This window comes from Vanellus vanellus, assembly GCF_965231255.1.
Source record: "Vanellus vanellus genome assembly, chromosome: 14".
Lineage (NCBI taxonomy): Eukaryota > Metazoa > Chordata > Aves > Charadriiformes > Charadriidae > Vanellus > Vanellus vanellus.
Window position 1 is genome coordinate 10,475,403 of NC_138919.1, and position 20,113 is coordinate 10,495,515.

Consider the following 20,113-nt stretch of genomic DNA (forward strand, 5'->3'; position numbering starts at 1 on the left):
TTAGTGGTAAGTATTTTAATGAGTTAAATCCTCATATGGATATTAAGATATGTTTTTGCACAACAATGTTTTATTTTGTTAAGGCTAAACAAGTAATCAGTTTTGCTAGAATCATATACTTAAGGAGTTAGCAAGCTGATAATAAATATCACCTAAATAATTAAACCGGTCTTGTTGCATGCTTTTCATGTCCTCAGTAGTTATTGAAGCAGGGTATGTCCACAATATGTATTTTGTGTTAAGATTCTGAAGAACTGAACTGGGATCCTTTGCTCCTGGTACATGTAAGCAGAGTAAAATTGCAGGAATACAAGATAATTATGAAGTGGTATCAACTTGATACAGAACCTTTCCAACCTTTAGTACATAGCTATTTTAATTATACTGACTTTCCTTAAGTAATTCTGTGTAAAGCGTGCACAAATACTGACATGATAACACTGCATGTTACCATGTCCCACTTTAATGTAGCTTTCCTTCTTGCTGCAGCTGCACAAAACAACTCTCAACAGCACTTAGATGATTCTTCCTGTTGGGCTTGGAAGCAAAAACCATGAACTGGGTAAGTGGGATTAAACTGAGCTCTCTAAACCACCAAGTGGGTCACACTAAGCAGCTGTGGTATGGCAGAAATTGCCCTCCAGGGGCAAATGTACTGCTCTAAACCCAGTGTGGAGTTGTTCCAGATTCTATAAAATGGAAACTCTTACAGCAGGCTGACAAAGATCCCAACCGTTCTCTGCCCCATGCAGGCACCATTTTTTTTGCCTGTTGTCTTTTGAGCACAGTATAACTTTAGATTCTTTATTGATGCAAGACTGCCATGAGAAACGCTTTCAAATGTTTTACTGCTGTTTTTATTAATGCAAAAACAGCTCGACAGGCAGAAAGCTCTGGTTAGTTATCAGGAGCAAACTCTAAACATCTAGCTTAGAAGCTAACATAACCGCTCTAATAAACTGCTTCTGGCTTACTTCCATGTGTCCTGGTTTGAGAGACACAGGACTAATTTCTCTTCTAATGCTTGGGAAAACTGCACTTTCAGAAGACTCCAGTGTCTGAATTTGTGAAAATATTTACTTTACAGCCAGCTATGGTGTGTGGGTCTCAAGGTCTCAGTGTTTTTGAGCTAGCCAGGTGCAGGGATGAGGAGGAGCGAGACCCGGGCACTTGACCCAAGCTGGCCAACAGGATTATTTCATACCATCAACGTCACACTCATTATAAATTAGAAAGTTTGCTGCGAAGTCTCTCTCTCCCTTGATGGCTGCCATCCTGAGAACTTCGTGCCCTGGTGCCGGAGCCCTGAGGCCTTCCCTTCCTCCTGAAGCTGTAGCGCTCGCAGTGTCCGACATTTGCTGTCCACTGCTGGGAGTGCACAGCTTCCTACTGATATAACTGGCTGAGTATAATCTTTGCATATTCCGTATTGGTGTCGGGATCAATATCAGTTCTTTAGTGCTGTTAATGTTAATTATCTAATCTTATTTTATTAAATCTGTTTATACTTCAGCTCTCGGGTTTTCTTGTTTTTCCCGATTTCCCTTTCCCAGGTGGGGAGGGGTCATCGGGTGATAGAATGATTGTCTAAATGACAACAAATTGTTATGGGTCTCTCAAACCATAACAAATTTGGCGCCCAACGTGGTATTGTAACAAGTTTGGCACTCAGTGTGATATTTTGTGCTTAATTTAAATAGTGCTGTGAGAACCAAAAGTTTTAATTGGAGAGTTCTGAAGGGTTGAAGTTTTAAACAGATTTGATTGGATTTGTTAAGAAGTCACTATGACTCTGTTGGAATGGTTTCAAGGGAGGAATCTGGTCCGAGTTCTCTGCTATCTTTGTGTAAACTTAGGTCAGGAGCTATGGGAGCTGTGGGGGAGGTCATTGCTGTTTGTCTCTCCTTTAAGGCAGCTTATCGTTTCTCAGTTTGGATTCCAAAACATTGCCTTGTTATTTTGTGTGGCATTATTTTGCTATGTTATCGGGTCGTTTGTAATTTTTCCGTTATTTGTCACCTATGTAATGACATCTCGAGAATCACAGCGGTCAGACCCACCTCGGGACGGTGGGAGTCCTTTGCTGACCATCGTGCATAATTATACCTTGGGTTATGTTACGGGCCATTTAGCAAAGGAGGGGATGTCTCTTGAGAATTTGTATGTACTGATGTCATCAATAGTAACGGGTTTTGAGAGTTTGGAATACCCTTGGAATATTTTGATTGTTGTGCTTGGGTTGTTAAGTTTTGAGGGTTTGATCTGTTTTGTTGTCTGGACCTGCAGTAGAGGGAAACGTCCGGCAGCAACCCCGCCGGCTCCTACCGCATACAGACGCCGCCGGCCTCTAGGGCAGGCGTTGATCCGATCCAGACTCCGCAGGCTGAGATCCTGCCGGCTCCTACGACAGTCCCCACCGGCCCCCCCTGCTGTACACCGTACCGGCACGGCCCCCGCCAGCCCCCCCGACGGACATCGTGCCTGCACAGTCCCCGTCAGCCCCCCCGACGGACATCGCGCCTGCACAGCCCCCGCAAGCCCCCCCGACGGACATCGCGCCTGCACATTCCCGGCCAGCCCCCCCGACGGGCATCCTGCCTGCACAGCCCCTGCCGGCCCCCCCGACGGACATCGCGCCTGTACAGCCCCCGCCAGCCCCCCCGACGGACATCGCGCCTGTACAGCCCCCGCCAGCCCCCCCGACGGACATCGCGCCTGTACAGCCCCCGCCAGCCCCCCCGACGGACATCGAGCCTGCACAGCCCCCGCAAGCCCCCCCGACGGACCTCGCGCCTGCACATTCCCGGCCAGCCCCCCCGACGGGCATCCTGCCTGCACAGCCCCTGCCGGCCCCCCCGACGGGCATCCTGCCTGCACAGCCCCCGCCAGCCCCCCCGACGGACATCGAGCCTGCACAGCCCCTGCCAGCCCCCCCGACGGGCATCCTGCCTGCACAGCCCCCGCCAGCCCCCCCGACGGACATCGAGCCTGTACAGCCCCCGCCAGCCCCTGCGACATACATCATACCTGTGCAGACCCTGTTGGCCCTGTGAAAGGCACTGATCCTATCCAGACCCCACCGCCTCCCACAAAAGGACCCGCAGCTGCAACAAGTACTAGACCTACTCTGACCTTGGTGATGGCTGATGCAGCTGACCTACAGACACAACCAGTGCCAGTATTAGTTAACCCTGTACATAAGAGGAAACGTGCAATAGGGCTAGATAGCACTGGTCAACCAGGGACATCATACAACGACGTAACAGAGGAGACTACTCGATCATTAACCCTTAGTGAGGTGCGTGACATACGTAAGGATTACGGCCGTCAGGAAGGCGAGCAAGTGATTCCTTGGCTACTCCGATGCTGGGATACTGGAGCTGATAGTTTGGACTTAGATGGTAGAGAAGCCAAGCGGTTGGGACCATTAGCTAGAGATTCGGGTATTGACAGGGCTCTTGGAGGACCACCACAGTCCCTCACCCTCTGGAGGCGACTCCTGTTAGGTGTGAGGAGCAGGTATCCCTATAGGGACGATATCCCATACCGCCCATCCAAGTGGACAACTATTGAGAGAGGTGTTCAGAATCTGAGGGAAATAGCTGTGAGAGAGATGATTTTTACTGATTTGGACAACCTGGAGGCATCATTAAATCCAGATGGACTCAAAATTACTGGACCCATTTGGCGCAAGTGGGTACTGAGTGCACCTGCAGCGTACGCTCATGTATTGGCATTCTTTCGTTGGAAAGAGGATGAGGCACCGACAGTGGGTGATGTGGATACTGACATGCAGCATTATGCACATAATCTTTTTTCTACCCCACGGGACGGTGTCTCAGCATTGGACAGGTTACGTGACTGGGCCGGTGTTTCAGCGTTGGACAGGTCATGTGACCAGGCTGGTGTCTCAGTTAAGGAAAAACGCTTTCCTAAAAGAACTGTTCAAGAGAAACGATGCACACCGCGACGTGTTCTGTGGGCTACTTTGCGTGATTGGGGGGAAAACATGAAGCAGTGGGATGGAAAACCTACTTCAGCATTACAGACACGCGTACGTGACTTGCGGAGTAAAACACCCCAAAGGAGGGGTTCTTTCAGAAGACATGCTGCTCCAGTTTCCAGTGGACAGTCCCCCAGACAGCACAGATGGGCTTCGGAACCTGATTTACGACATGTGGCTGTCAGGGATGGCACTGAGGGACCCTCTAGTCGAAAGTAGAGGTGCCCTGCCTCCAGCCAGGAGGAGGAGAGGGATAATCGAGTTTATTGGACTGTGTGGATTCGATGGCCTGGCGCATCAGAACCACAAAAGTATAGGGCCTTGGTGGACACTGGTGCACAGTGCACCATAATGCCGTCAAATCATAGAGGGGCAGAACCCATCACGATTGTTGGAGTGACAGGGGGTTCTCAAGAGCTGACTGTATTGGAGGCCGAAGTGAGCCTAACTGGGAATAAATGGGATAAGTTCCCCATTGTGACTGGTCCAGATGCTCCATGCATTCTTGGCATTGATTACCTCAGGAGAGGGTATTTTAAGGACCCGAGGGGCTACCGGTGGGCGTTTGGTGTAGCGGCGGTGGAGATGGAGGAAGTTATCCAACTGTCTACTTTGCCTGGGCTGTCAGAGGACCCTTCTATTGTGGGGTTATTGAGGGTTGAGGAACAAAAGGTGCCCATTGCTATTACAACGGTGCATAGGCGACAATATCGCACTAATCGAGATTCTTTGCTCCCTATACAGAAGTTGATCCGTCAGCTGGAAAGCCAAGGGGTGATCAGTAGGACTCGTTCACCCTTTAACAGTCCCATATGGCCAGTGCGAAAGCCTAATGGGGAATGGAGACTGACAGTAGACTATCGTGGCCTGAATGAAGTCACACCACCATTGAGTGCTGCCGTCCCAGATATGTTAGAACTTCATTATGAACTGGAGTCAAAGGAAGCTAAGTGGTATGCTACAATTGACATTGCTAATGCCTTTTTCTCTATTCCTTTAGCAGCAGAGTGCAGGCCACAGTTTGCTTTCACCTGGAGGGGCGTACAGTACACCTGGAATCGACTGCCCCAGGGGTGGAAACACAGCCCTACTATTTGCCATGGACTGATCCAGACTGCACTGGAGAAGGGTGGAGCTCCAGAACACCTGCAATACATTGACGACATCATTGTATGGGGTAATACGGCAGAAGAAGTTTTTGAGAAAGGGGAGAAGGTAATCCAAATCCTTCTGGAAGCTGGTTTTGCCATCAAACGAGGTAAGGTCAAGGGGCCTGCGAGAGAAATCCAGTTTTTAGGAATTAAGTGGCAAGACGGGCGTCGTCAGATCCCAATGGACGTGATTAATAAAATAACAGCTATGTCACCACCTACTAACAAAAAGGAAACACAAACCTTCTTAGGCGTTGTGGGTTTCTGGAGAATGCATATTCCTGGTTACAGTCAGATTGTGAGCCCTCTCTATGAAGTGACTAGGAAGAAGAATGATTTTAAATGGGGCCCTGAGCAGCAATCAGCCTTTGAACAAATTAAACGGGAAATTGTCCATGCAGTAGCCCTTGGGCCAGTTCGGACTGGACCAGATGTAAAAAATGTGCTCTACACTGCAGCAGGGGAGAACGGCCCTACCTGGAGTCTCTGGCAAAGAGCACCTGGAGAGACTCGAGGCCGACCCCTAGGGTTTTGGAGTCGAGCATATAGAGGATCCGAGGCTCGGTATACTACTACTGAGAAAGAGATATTGGCAGCATATGAAGGAGTCCGAGCTGCTTCGGAGGTAATTGGTACTGAAGCACAGCTCCTCCTGGCGCCTCGGTTGCCAGTGTTGAACTGGATGTTTAAAGGGAAGGCTCCTTCCACACATCACGCCACTGATGCGACGTGGAGTAAATGGATATCACTAATTACTCAGCGAGCTCGAATAGGGAATCCTAATCGTCCAGGAATTTTGGAGGTGATCACGGATTGGCCGCAAGGCACAGATTTTGGCGGGTCCCCAGAGGAGAGGGTGGTGCGTGCTGAGGAAGCCCCACCATATAATCAATTATCAGCAAATGAAAGGCAATATGCGCTATTCACAGATGGATCTTGTCGTATTGTAGGAAACCAGAGAAGGTGGAAAGCTGCTGTATGGAGTCCCACTCGACGAGTCGCAGAAGCGGCTGAGGGAGTGGGTGAGTCAAGTCAGTTTGCAGAAGTGAAAGCCATCCAGTTGGCTTTAAATATTGCCGAGCGAGAAAAGTGGCCGGTGCTTTATCTTTATACTGACTCATGGATGGTGGCACATGCCTTGTGGGGATGGTTAAAGGAGTGGAAAAAGAGTAACTGGCAGCGCAGAGGTAAACCCATTTGGGCTGCTGATTTGTGGCAAGATATTGCTGCCCGATTAGAAAAGTTGTCTGTTAAGGTACGCCATGTAGATGCCCATGTACCCAAGAGTCGGGCCACTGAGGAACAACAAAACAACCAGCAGGTGGATCAGGCTGCTAAAATTAAAGTGTCCCAAGTAGACTTGGACTGGCAACGTAAGAGTGAATTGTTTTTAGCTCGGTGGGCCCATGACACTTCAGGTCATCAAGGAAGAGATGCAACATATAGATGGGCCCGTGACCGAGGGGTGGATTTGACTATGGATAATATATCACAGGTCATTCATGAATGTGAAACATGTGCTGAAATTAAGCAAGCTAAACGGTCAAAACCTTTATGGTACGGAGAACGGTGGCTGAAATATAAGTATGGAGAGGCCTGGCAAATTGACTATATTTCCCTTCCACGAACCCACCAGGGCAAGTGCTATGTGCTTACAATGGTGGAAGCAACCACCGGATGGCTGGAAACGTATGCTGTGTCTCATGCCACTGCCCGTAACACTATTTTAGGCCTGGAAAGACAAGTGTTGTGGCGACATGGTACTCCAGAGAGAATTGAGTCAGACAATGGGACTCACTTCCGAAATAATCTCATAGATGCCTGGGCTAAAGAACATGGTATTGAATGGATATATCATATCCCCTACCACGCACCAGCTGCTGGGAAGGTCGAACGATGCAATGGATTACTGAAGACTACCTTGAAAGCAATGACTGCTGGAACATTTAAAAAGTGGGATGAGCATTTACCGAAAGCCACCTGGTTAGTCAACACCAGGGGAACTGTCAGCCGAGCTGGTCCGGCTCAGTCAGAGCTTTTACCTACTGTAGAAGGGGACAAGGTCCCTGTGGTGCATGTAAAGAATATGTTGGGGAAAACAGTCTGGGTTACCCCGGCCTCAGGTAAAGGCAGGCCCACTCGTGGGGTTGCTTTTGCTGAGGGACCAGGGCATACCTGGTGGGTGATGCAGGAAAATGGAGAAGTTCGATGTATACCGTTAGGAGATTTGATTTGGGGCGAGAATCCTTAATTTTAAAATGTGTGGTGTTAATTGTCTTATAACACTAACAGTGTTCAATAAGTGTTTTTCAGGATAACATGGTGGTAATGAAACCGGAGCTAACTCCATCGAATGGCGTCCAGCGACAGGGAACATGCTAGCCGTGAGCACAACACGTTATATTGCTGCGCCCAACTCTACACGTCTGTTGTCCTGTATGGAGGCCTGGTCCCGCTCTGACAACTAAGGAAATGCCACATCACTGGTTCCTACCCTAAAAGACTATTATGATAGATGGAACTCCTAGTTTTCAACTAAAAAACTCAACAGACCTTTTAGAGGAATAGTTTATAGGTTTAGAGGATTATATATTTGTGTGTATATATATGAGAGGACTAATACAACAGTAATTTGAGTGTGTCATATATATGGTATGAAATAAGGGGTGGAATGTCCTGGTTTGAGAGACACAGGACTAATTTCTCTTCTAATGCTTGGGAAAACTGCACTTTCAGAAGACTCCAGTGTCTGAATTTGTGAAAATATTTACTTTACAGCCAGCTATGGTGTGTGGGTCTCAAGGTCTCAGTGTTTTTGAGCTAGCCAGGTGCAGGGATGAGGAGGAGCGAGACCCGGGCACTTGACCCAAGCTGGCCAACAGGATTATTTCATACCATCAACGTCACACTCATTATAAATTAGAAAGTTTGCTGCGAAGTCTCTCTCTCCCTTGATGGCTGCCATCCTGAGAACTTCGTGCCCTGGTGCCGGAGCCCTGAGGCCTTCCCTTCCTCCTGAAGCTGTAGCGCTCGCAGTGTCCGACATTTGCTGTCCACTGCTGGGAGTGCACAGCTTCCTACTGATATAACTGGCTGAGTATAATCTTTGCATATTCCGTATTGGTGTCGGGATCAATATCAGTTCTTTAGTGCTGTTAATGTTAATTATCTAATCTTATTTTATTAAATCTGTTTATACTTCAGCTCTCGGGTTTTCTTGTTTTTCCCGATTTCCCTTTCCCAGGTGGGGAGGGGTCATCGGGTGATAGAATGATTGTCTAAATGACAACAAATTGTTATGGGTCTCTCAAACCATAACACCATGTTAGAGCAAAATTAATTTTAGTTAAAGCACTCTACTTATTATAGACCTCTTCTTTCTTCTCTATATAGCAACTATACAGGCCAGACCAAGTTTGACTGCTTGAAAAAAGCTGACAGTTTTTCCCCCAGGTCTGTGTCTTGTTTTTCAAACTACAACATGCACAATATTATCAAGAGCAAGGTGCCAAGCCATCCACAAAGCTATAGTGAAGCAACACACTGGTGTACATTATGCAATTCTATAAGGGGGGAAGGGGGGAAGAGTCCTTTATCCAAAGGCAAGGCTAGGACCGGTATCACCTTCAGCATCTTTGACAGTGGCAGTGCAAGACCAGTCACTACCCATCCAAGACTGTCTCTGCAGCAAAAAGCTGTACATGCTGTCCTTCTCCCTACCTGTTCCTTTAACACTTTTTTTTTTTTTTTTTTTTTTTTTGCCAGGCAAGTAGCTGAGGGCCTGTATTCAGCCTTTGTCTTACATCAGAAAACAGAACCTCCACTACCCAAATTTAAGTAAAGCTACAGTTGAAGCCAGTCACTGAGATTTGAGAGCACTGGTGCAAAACACACCCTGAGGTAGTGATGGCTTTAAATGACACTTCAAAGAGACAGTTTCCTCAAAGACAAGTTCAGACTCTGCAGGAGGTGGTTCAGCATCCCCTCTTCCCAGGTATGGGAATGGATTCGTGGCAACCCCTTAAGCTGGAGCCTCTGCATAATTTTCGCTTCCCCTCAGGAGTTGTCCAAAATGCATTGGAACCAACTGCTGTTTTCTTAAGTGTATTTTCTGTGGGAGGCAGCTGTTTTCAGGTAGAGCAGTCCACTGGAAAAGACTTGTGGAAAGCGAGGTTGCCTTAAAAGAGCAAGAAACGCAGTAGATCAGTTGGCATGAGCTTATCATAGGATAGGTAATTTGGCAGAAAAACAATAAGCTGGGTAAGTAGAGATACTAACCTAATTCTGGGGGGTGGGGTTCTTTGCAAGTCAGCCACTGTTACACTCCAGCAGGCATGGACATAAGAGATGGTCACCTTGTTCTGCTTACCCCACAAACACGTTATTAAGACTGCCTTGTTTTCTATAATTTAGGAAGTCTAGATCCACGTATTTGGTGCTGCTATCCAGAAAGCACTTACCTTCTTTTACAGGTAACAACTGCTGCTTGAAAATCCAACTGCCAGAGCTTAGTTAAAATACAGAGGATGTTCAATGCTATTTATTATTATAATGAAGATGCTAATATTTAAGAAACTACTGAGTTAAGCCTCCCCCACTAAAATTTGTAGGCATACCAGTAGTGTTTCTTCAAAGTAAAATGCCATCACTTTGTACCACTCGCCAAGTGTAAAAATGTGAACATTTTACAGAACACTAAAATCCTTTTGAATCACTAAGATGTAGGTAAACATAAATTAATGAAATCAGCATTTAAAAAATTACTAAGTTTCAACTCGTTGCAGGCATTGCCCACATATGTTCAGCCTTTGAAGGAGGCTGTCTCTTGCCTTGTAGAAAACATGGTAAAGGTTTCAAAAACTTACTGTTTAGCTGAAGTGGGGGCCCAGCTCCACATAATCTGGTGTATACAGTTGAAAACCTGTACTAAGAGTGCCTCATAAATCAAATTTTCTTAAACATTTTGTATTTTATTTCAAGTAAAAAGATGTGGAAAGTGAAAAGAAATTTGCCTGTTGAATTTTCATTCTTTTTATTACTTCAGAGTTTTAATCTTCAAATTTTATAGATCTAGTTGTATATTTGTCTATATATACTTTTTTGTTGGCAGCAGGTTGAAATCCAAGACCAATTCCTCTATGTTGCTTCAAGTCCATTGCTTTATCGAATTCCATTTTCAGAGCCTGCTGTAACTTCTCCTGCCCTTCCCTGTTCAGAGCCATGTTTGGTTTGTTTGTAGTCGCTGAGAGATTCTGGATAGGCACAGAGCCCTTTTTAAAGCCACCCATCAATCTAAAAAACTTCATTTCTTCCTCAGAACTTCGAAAAGCAGCTGTGCTCCACTGGCCGAACTTCGTATCCTGTGAAGCAAAATGTGGTTAACACTAAAATGAAGTAATACCAGGACCAAGGAAGACAATTTCTAGCTGTGTACTGTGAGAACAGAACCAGCTACAAAAACCTGGCAGGGCTGACAAAGCTGGGAAGCAGTCATTCCATGGGCTGTATCTCAAAGGACATGAGAAAAGAACGGCATAACCCTGCACAAGTGCATCTTCATTAGCATTTCAATTCATTTAACCTGGAGAGAGGGTTTAACGTGCTTTCAGAATCTCCTTTCCCTCTGTCTTTAGGAATCTTGACTTTTCTGCTCTCTGGATAATATTTACCTAGCTCAAAGAGCCAGACAGTGCCCAATCGTTTCTCTTATTCTAAGACAACTGTCAGACTTAATCCTCTTTCACTCTGTCACTTTGTACCGTTACCATTTTCATTTTCCTACTGCCTAGTTAAATAGCTGTTGTTTTCAGCAGTGTTTTGTTACGTTCGTTTTGGAGACAGTGTTCAATCTGGCTCACATGCTTTAAGTAATACTTGCATTCTCATCCCACTAATTACCACTAATACTGCAAGGGTGCAAAAACTGAGGGCATACCCTTATCCAACAGGTCTAAATATAGTACTTAAAGCCTCCCTCCCTCGCAGTTTGCCATTCCTTAACTCTGCCTTTCACTGTATTCTTTGAACTAGTTCACTCCAGGATTTTTGTCTGCAGATACTGGCTCCTTTCTGAGAACATAAGTAACGTCCAAGTAAAATCAGACTTCATCTGTTTGCGGATAAACCAAGATACATCATATGCTTCACAAAGTTTATGAACTTTTGGCTTACCTAAGAACAGGCTTCATTATCTATGGATCTTACTTGATTCCTGAGCTATAGCTAGGATCTGTGCAGTCATTTGTAACTATTTTTGGCAGGACTTTTACTCCCAATTTTTTCTTTAAAATGGGGGGTGATATTAAATGGAATAATGTTTGATCATTAATTAAATACGCTGAGCTGGCTACATCAAAGGAAAAAACATGAATTTAGTGGTGTTTTATGTAAGCCTGAAATCCTTCCAACTGAACAGCTGTAGCTTGCATGAAACATTCATTCTCCACTAGACAGCCAACATGACACACAGCATGCTATGCAATATTGTGGGCAAGCTGTAGCAGTTTTTCTAAGTTAAAAAAAATGCAAGGCTGGAGTATCATTTACTATCACAGGCCAGAATACCTGCCATTAAAGGAAAGTTATCCATAGTACTTTAGTATTTTTACCTTGCTCCAAGACAAGTTGCTGTATAAACCCAGCTCTGTGACACAGATGCATGCACACATACACACATATGTATGTCCCCCCTTTGGAATGGGAGACATCTGCACAGATGCAAAAATAATTATGGCTTGTCAAAACCTGTAATTTTTTTAAGTGAATTGCTGGCAGGCACTACACATAACTTTTGGTGCAGTATTTCCAGCTCAGTCTTTGTGAAGTTGATGTATTAGTTTTCATAGCTTCTGTTCTTCTGCATACGATTAAACAGAGACAGATCAGCACCAAAGAACAGATATCCCCTGCCAAGGATGTCATCTTTCTAAAGGACTCCAGAGACTATTAGATAGTTGCAGTTCCAGAGCTACTGAAGTCTGCCTCCTGCTATGTAAAAACCTACAGGATTTAATTCTGGCATTTGTTTGCAGTATATTCCAACTTTCTAGGCATCCGGCAGTCTTGCGAAACAACTAAGAATCCTGAATTACTAGCAAAATTTTCTCTCCTCCTCAGTCTTATTAACCCCGCTAAACACTACTGCAGCAGTCTCCACTATCTCACTGTAAACCTGTCAGGAGGCAGGCTGAGAAGGATGCAAAAACAAAGAATAAAGAATCATCTTTCGAAGAGGTGGAGGAAAGATGTAGAAGTTAGGAGAGGACTGACTGTAAATATCACACACATGCATTATCAGTTGTCATCCCCCTCCTACCTTCCCATGTGCGTCCCTCTTTCTGAATGTCTGCAGTCTTCCAGATAACAATTCAGATACAATTCAGTGACTGCTATATCCGTAGCCTAGAATTATTTACAGTAAGCTGAAAATGTTTCTGCAGCAATTGGTCATGGCTCATTCTCCAGAGGAACCAGAGAAAAGGTTGCTTTTGAGGACTGATGGTGGGAATTAGAGCTCTGTAAAATACCAACTGCTGTTGGAGTTTACTGGTCAGCTCCCAGACTCTTTTGGGATTGTACTAACTCGTTCTATGGCATGACCTTAAATTTACAGCCAGAAGGAAGACTCTTCTGCCAAGCCATGTACCTGAGCCACATACAAAAGGGAGTGCAGTGCTTTTTTCAGGGACTTGCTCTGGGACACAATGTTTCCATCAGATCAAGGTCTGAGTTCATACGTACCCGTTCCACTTTGGGACCGAAAACCTTAGTTTTGCCGGATGCTCTATCAATTTCTTCTTGCAGAGCCTGCCTCCTCACCTAGCACGCAGAAAAAACAGCAGTGTTAAATGACAGTTAATTTAATTCATAATGAAAAGATAAGAATAAAATAGTTATCTTCAGAATTTTGCAAGGATAATTAAAAAGTTGCATGCGATCCTTTTACACACTCAACACGAGAACTGTGATTTTTCTAGTGTTATTTTAAATCAACATTTTGCTGTATCAGATATGTTGAATCTTCTAACTGCAGGGAACAGCAACACTGAAACTGCCAACATTGACGAGAGGCAAAGAAACCTGCATTTAACCTAATAAGCTACTTCGAAGCTTCTGACATCAACTGGAACTGTACATTTGGGACTTAATCCATGGAAGGTAAAGCATGTTTTAATCACAGCGCTCTTCAGGGAAATCTTGGCATAGACAAGCAACAAAGCAGGTTTTTTGTCAAAAATTCTATGCATGCATTAAATGCTGACTTGCTTTAAATCTTACACAATAAGACAAAGCATACCTTGTCTATGTTAATTTCATCACAGTTTCCTTTTTTTTCCTGCACAATAGTTACATCATCCACATCTTCCTGTAAAACAGGAAAAAGCTTCTATGAATATTTTTATCCATTCTGGTTAATTAGAGTTTACACAGCTCTGACCATGAAAGTAGTAAAAACACTAAACAATACAGTAGTACTATTCTGGGGCAAGAAGAAATAGTCAGATCTAAGCTGGAAATGCCAATTAAACCTGTGTATTTCTATGGAGAGTCTTCCTCCCCAAGGAAGAGATCCTTTTTTAACAAAGAGGATAAGAGATTTTTTTAAATTCACACATTAAAATGGACCTACCAACATCACTGGCACATATAGTAATGTTTGCAGACAGGGTCATTTCCAATTAAACTGTTTTATAGAAGTTTAAATTTATATTTGAAATAAGGGTCAGAAAGAGTGAAACTTAAAATTAAAAAAATATTGGTAAGATAATAGCCCCTCTGAAGGCACAGGACAAGCTGGAGGCATGTTGATCCCACTAGCCACTTGAAAAACCTAAACAATTGAGAGGCAGCTGCATCATGCTCTGTCTTGTACAAATGTAGAGTAGATGATGGTCCCCAAGGAGCTTCCAGTCTGGAAAGAGCACAGGGAGAGGTGTGACACATACGTAACTCTTCCACAAAGTGCAGCCCTTCAGCAGCTTGTGCTCCCATTGACTGGTGTTTCTAGATCATTGCCCTCAGCCTTTCTTTTACAAATTTGTAATAAGGATAAGATTTTTGGCCATCCAGTGTAACAGGATAAGTAATAAGTCTGGGATAGTGGTAAATTACAGCCATAAGCTTTAGACCAGTCTGGAAAAGGTGGCCCAAGTGAAGATCTATGGATACAGCTAACATAACACTCCGAGCGTGAAATGGCCAGGGAACACTAAGACAAGGAAAAGATTTGTAACAAACTTCTGTCAGCAGAAGCTGCTGTTACTTTTTTGAGGGTTTAGTTTTATTTAAGGCCATGAATAATTTACCTCGTTTTCCGAAGATACCTTTTATACATTGATTTCACACACACAAGTACATGCACCATTAAAAATGTGAGAACACTCTGCAATAAGGACAGTTCATTCTCTTGGATGATAAGAAAAAAACAAAAACTAAAACCAAACCCCAATTTACTTCTAGATGGCCTGGTACTGTCTTTTCAGATCTCTTAAAACACGCAGGAGAACTGTTGTGACAGGATTCTGCAAACAGCTGCAACATTTATTTTTTTTTTTTTAGCTGGAAGGTCAAGTGGCAGACAAGGAAGGAGGAAGGGGGTGCACCCCCATCTCTGCTGGTTCACAACATGTCGCTGACCTGCCGACGGCTACTGTGTGGCAAAAATTACCCCTCTCTGGAGGTGTGCTAATCTTCCACCAGCTTCATGGAAGGGGAGCACATTCACACACGGCAGGAGTATGCTATCCGCAGGCAAACAACTTCAAAGAAGTAAACAGAGTCCTCGCTCCACTCGCGTTGACTGCAGTGGCATCCAATGGGAAAAATACCAATTGTCGATATCAAGTGGGTATCACTCCATATTGTCTTTAAAAACTTACTCTTTTGCTTGCTGCACAAGCCCAACAGAGAATTTTTCAAGGCATGCATCAGTGCGTGTGACACACTATAGACTAGAAAATAGTTCAGGATGATGGCACAGTAAAATGCAAGAGCAACATTATCAGCCATTTATTACAGTGGTGTCTTTTGGCCTGGCAGGAACTAGATTTCTCTAGAACTGCTTTACCCAAACTTCTCAGTCTTCAGGAGAATTTCTCTGAAGTAGTTTTTATTATTAAAGGACAGAACTGAATATGGGGAAGAAAAACAAAACATGCGTCATCCTACACCCTTCTCTTCAACTGTTTGCAAGGTATTTGCTGGGTTTTCCATTGTAATTGGTCACCACCATCATGCAAGTTTACTTGTCATTGTTAGGCTTATCTTGTCTCCACAGAATGTGAGCAGCTGTGAGAATCCAAATAATGCCTAACCGTCTCAAAAAGACAATGTCAATTTAATTAGAAAATATATCCCAGCAACAAAACCACTTTGTCCTTTGAAAGGTCAAAAGGAGAAACCTAAGTAAAAAGCCCCAAACATCTGCTCACCTAGTAAACACACACGCTCCCAGCACAAACCTTTGTGGAAAAAGCCTGTATCTGGATCTCCATGATGGCTGAAGAACTTGCTTGTATAAATCTGTATTTAATTTATTAGTACTAGACGCCAGAAAGCTGCCAGATTTCCACAGAATGGGAAGAAACCACGTATGTGAGTGCATAACAAAGCAAAATATGCCACAAAGTGTGCTTGAGAGGCAACTAGTGCTACGGCCCGCTCTGTCCCTAGTTTACAAAAATCTCCAATGATGCTTTATTAACTAGTGCTTGACTTTGAAACAAGCCAAGTATTCAAAGCTCTTGATAAAAAACAACTGGAGTGCAATTTCCCATTACCTATGAAAATAAACACAAGCTCCTAATGACTTGCAATGAGCTGTTTTCAAAGTTGCTTAAGCACCTAAAAGTAGATACCTATAGAATTCCTGAGCATCTCGCAGCTTAATTCCCAATGACAACAGAGGTTAGGCATATAGGTACTAACTTCAGGGACTTAAATAGCTTTAAAATTTGACCCTAATCAGATTAAAAAAGAAGAAAATTTAAAAAAATGTTAATAAAACCAGATCTTAATAGTCTAATTAAAAAAAAAAAAAAAATCAAAGGAGAAACCTCTGTATTTCAAATCTTTCATCAGTTCCTCTCCATGTTTGTTTCACCTCAGAAACGGCCGTCCTGCACAACTCTGGGACGGGATTTCCTTTAACAGCCAGTCTGGATCCAATTCCAGTTACCTTCAGTTATAATTTACGCAGCTCATATCATTTTATTTTCTTGCATGGATTTATTTTTTTTAATTAAGAATTTGTGTTTAGGTTATTCTCTAGTATTTTTCTATCAGAATGTATACATCAGTGCTCAAGGCCTAATCTACATTTAAGATTCTTAGGATTTTCTCTAAGGTTTTATCCAAGTTAGACAATAGGACTTGGCTAAATTTCCCCCTTGTTTCTAACACTATGCAATTTCAGGAGCAAAATCTTGAGGAAAAGTCTAACAAACACAATTAGGTGGGCTCGTGCTGCCAATGTTACCAACCTGCTCAGGTTAAATGACATGGGATTAAAATCCTATTTTATAGGAGTGTTGCCACTTTGCTAAGAGCAAGTTAGAGAGGGATAGAAGGACATTTATGACTGTACATTTCTTTTTGTGCCAATACTTGCTGTTAGTTCTAAAATGTGATTTAGACATTTTACATCTTCACAATTGAAACAGTAGATGACTATAGAAATAGGCATTACAAAATTTCCCTGTGTTTCACAACTATTTTGTGCTGAAATCAGCAGATCAGCTGATCCTGCTTCACAAAACCCAGCAGAGGCCCCTGTTGACCTAAACGTAACCTGAGGGCCTGGACAGGCAGAACAGCCTGCAAAATAGGAAACTGCCTACCTAAAAAGCTTTCAGGTCCTTAGCAGGAGGGCGCAAAGATACACTCTCCTTTGCCACTTACCAGTGCCTTATTCCCTGTGTCTTCTCTTTTGATCTTTTTCTTTTTTGTACTTGCTTTTGAATCTGGTTCTTCAGCAGAGTCCTGTGGTACTTCTTTTTTTCTTTTTTTCCTTTTTTTCTCACAGAGCATATGATTACTTGTGCATAATACCCTATCTACAACTTCCCCTGTGACACACTCAGCTTGCTTCATTTCACTCTCTTTGTTCTTTTTATTGCTTTCTAGTAGCATTATTTTTTGGCTTTTAGATGCACTGTCATTGCTTAAAGAAAATTCTGGATGTGTTGTTTCCTCCTCCTCTTTCTGAATGTTCTTTTTCTTTTTCTTCTCAATTACTGCATTATTATCCATGACATTCTTCCTGCATTTTTTTCCATAAAGCTCTTTATCTACAGACTCACCTTCTTGCTCTGCAGGCAGATGCTTATCAGGAGCTCTGTGGCTGGAGTCTTGATCAAGTGTTAAGGAAGAAACATCTTTGCATCTCTTCTTCTTCCTCTTGGTCTCTCTGATGTTTCCGGAGTTCTCAGTAGTGTCCTCTTCCTCTCTATTTGTGAATGCAGTTTCCTGGACATTTTTTCTTTGCCTTTTTCTGAAGTCAGTCAATGGAATGGGGCTCACAGGAACTCCACAGATATTGTCCTGAGTATCTGCTAGTGGTAGAAAGGAGATGGACTTATCTTTCTTTTTCTTCCTCTTCTTTCTTCTCACATAACTCTCCCCATCATTCTGGATAATATCTGTTCTATGGTTTTCACCAGTAAAAACTTTTTCTTGTGAAATATATTTGTGTTGTTTTTTATGAACTTTTTCAAACTTTTTATGTTCACTGTCCTGGATGTCCTCTAATGAAAAAGAAAAATTGTCTTTCTTCTTTTTTTTCTTATTTACTTCCTTCTTTTTTTTAGTTACTTCATCATTCAGTTCCAAATTCAAAGCAGTATTTTTTCTGCTTTTTTTAAAAGCAAATTCATTTTCTTTAGTACCATCTGCACGATGATTTGAAAGCCCTGCATCACCACTCTCATTATTCTCCAATAATGAGGAGGAATGACATTGAGCTTTTTTCTTCTTCTTCTTTTTGAAAATTTTAATTTCTTCCTCTGATTCTTCTTGAGGTTCTGAATCCAGATGGCCACCTACATTTGCAAAGTTTTCTGAATGGGCTTCTTCCAGTAATTCAGAGTCAACTTTCTTTTTCTTGTTTTTCTTCTTCTTCTTCAGTTCTAATTGCTCTAAACAGGCATCATCTTCTTTTAAATTTTCCTTTTTCTTTATCTTTGTTTTTGTCTCAAGCTGTCCGTCATCCTCAGTTTTAATAACAGTTTGAACATCTTCCTCAATTTCAATGATAGTATGGCTCCTACCACTTCTCACCTTTTTCTTTTCCTGTACACGTTCTGCATGAACTTCTTTTCTCTTTTTCATTATCATCATTCTAAAAAACAAAATGAAGATGTTAGTGCACTGTTTCAACAAGATGACGTAAGTCCTAGTCTATTTGGTCTTTCTTTATTCTGAAACCATTCTATATCTCTTATTGTCCCCGGCACTCTTTTTCCCATTTCACAATCTGCTTTCTGCGATGGGAGGGACCCAGAACTGCACTGGGAGGGAACCAGAACTGCATTCAGCACTGAAAATGTCATCTACTGGCGTGGTGAAGGGGTGATTTTTTTGTCTTGTTCTTTATTGCTGTCCTAGTTAGTAACTTTGTCTTTTTGACAGCTGCTGAGCATGACATTTTCACAGAAATAGCTACCCTCTTTCCTAAATGACAAGACACACACATCTATATACATTGGTACATACACTTAAGGTGGTCTTCCATGTATGTATGACTTTTCACTTATTTAACACTGAACTTTACTGCCCACTTAGCATTACAAGATCCTTTTAAAGCATCTGAGTCATTACCTTAAATTTTCTTCTGTTGCCATTTTGCGCCCTCGCGATCCCTTTCCTTTCTGGGGATGTTGTGCCTACGAGCAGGTGACAGCGGAGGAGCCTCTGGGACCCGCCTGGTGACACTCCCTGCCTTTGCCCAGAAACCGACTTATTCCTACTTGGTTTCCCATCTTTTTATCCATAACTAATCCACAGGATTTCCTTAAGTGCCTCTTGTGAGGTACCCTGTTAAAACCCTTTAAAAAAAGTCCGAGTGTGCCATAGCGTACGTGTATCCGTTACCCGCCGGCACGTCGAGGGTTCGAGTACCGCCAGCAGCCGTGTGCGGGCCGCCGACCGCTCCCCCCGCCCTCGCTGCCGGCCGGGGCCGGGGCCCGGGCCCGGGCCCGGGCGGCCCAGGGCCGCCCAGGCCTGCGAAGGAGCCGCACCCCCACCGTCCGATACCGATTTCGGGGCACCCACCCGGCGGGGCGAGGCGGGGGAGGGACGGCGGGCAGCGGGCCCCCGTCACCGCCTCGCACAGAGGCCGCCCGGCTGGCCTCCCCCTCCCGGGAGCGCCAAGGCCGGGCGGGCCGCGACCCGAGGCCGCCCGTCCCCGCCGCCGCTTACCTGCCGCGGCCCACGTGCAGCGCCCGCCGCCCCGCGCCGACCCGGAAGGGGATCGCGGCCGCGCCCGCCCCGCGCCGGGGACTGGCGGAGCGGTTGCCGCGGCAACGCGGCCTGGCATGGCGGCGGGCGGGAGGGCGGCGAGCCTGTGGGAGCGGGTGTGCGCAGGTGGGAGCGCCTCCCCGGCCGGGATGCTGGGGCTGCCGGCCTCCGGGGGAAGGGGGCGGCCCGGCCCGGCCCGGCCCGGCCCCGGCTCTGCACCCCCGGGGAGGGCCGCCGGAGCCGCCGCCTCGGTCACTCGGGGTTGTTGAAGGCCGCTGCTCGCTGCCGGTCCCTTGTCAGTGCTGTGAGGCCCTACGGAGGCGTCGCCTGTACCGGCCTGGAGGAGAGCACTAAAACCCGCCCTCCCCGCTGAGAGCAAGCCCAAAAGCCTCTCAGCGCCTGAGCTTTACCGTGCTTTTCATTGTTGTCACCTGCTGACAGAAACATACCTTTGAGAGTGTTTCTGCTGCCAACAGGGCCGAAAGCGTCCGTCTCATGGCCACAG

General features: G+C 44.7%; 2 protein-coding genes across 4 annotated transcripts in view; one reads left to right on the plus strand and one right to left on the minus strand.

Moving 5' to 3' along the window:
- Positions 1-10,120: 10,120 nt before the first annotated feature.
- On the minus strand, positions 10,121-19,634 carry KNOP1 (lysine rich nucleolar protein 1). 3 transcript variants are annotated; one of them, XM_082490848.1, is made up of 5 exons: positions 19,423-19,519; positions 17,053-18,490; positions 13,451-13,519; positions 12,895-12,972; positions 10,121-10,514 (listed from the first exon to the last, which is right to left on the minus strand). In XM_082490848.1, the coding sequence occupies exons 2-5, from the start codon at positions 18,487-18,489 to the stop codon at positions 10,203-10,205; spliced, it is 1,896 nt and encodes a 631-aa protein (XP_082346974.1). In that variant the 5' UTR covers position 18,490; positions 19,423-19,519; the 3' UTR covers positions 10,121-10,202. The 3 variants fall into 3 exon arrangements, with proteins under 3 accessions (XP_082346974.1, XP_082346972.1, XP_082346973.1); XM_082490846.1 differs by lacking the exon at positions 19,423-19,519 and adding an exon at positions 18,970-19,111; XM_082490847.1 differs by lacking the exon at positions 19,423-19,519 and adding an exon at positions 19,570-19,634 and having other exon boundaries at positions 10,122-10,514.
- Positions 19,576-20,113, plus strand: part of IQCK (IQ motif containing K) — a gene marked incomplete at its 3' end in the record, with an annotated part of 42,497 nt that continues 41,959 nt past the window's right edge. Inside the window, 1 exon segment of the mRNA XM_082490728.1 lies at positions 19,576-19,734. Within this exon segment, the coding sequence (XP_082346854.1) occupies positions 19,686-19,734 (49 nt within the window). The 5' untranslated portion in view covers positions 19,576-19,685.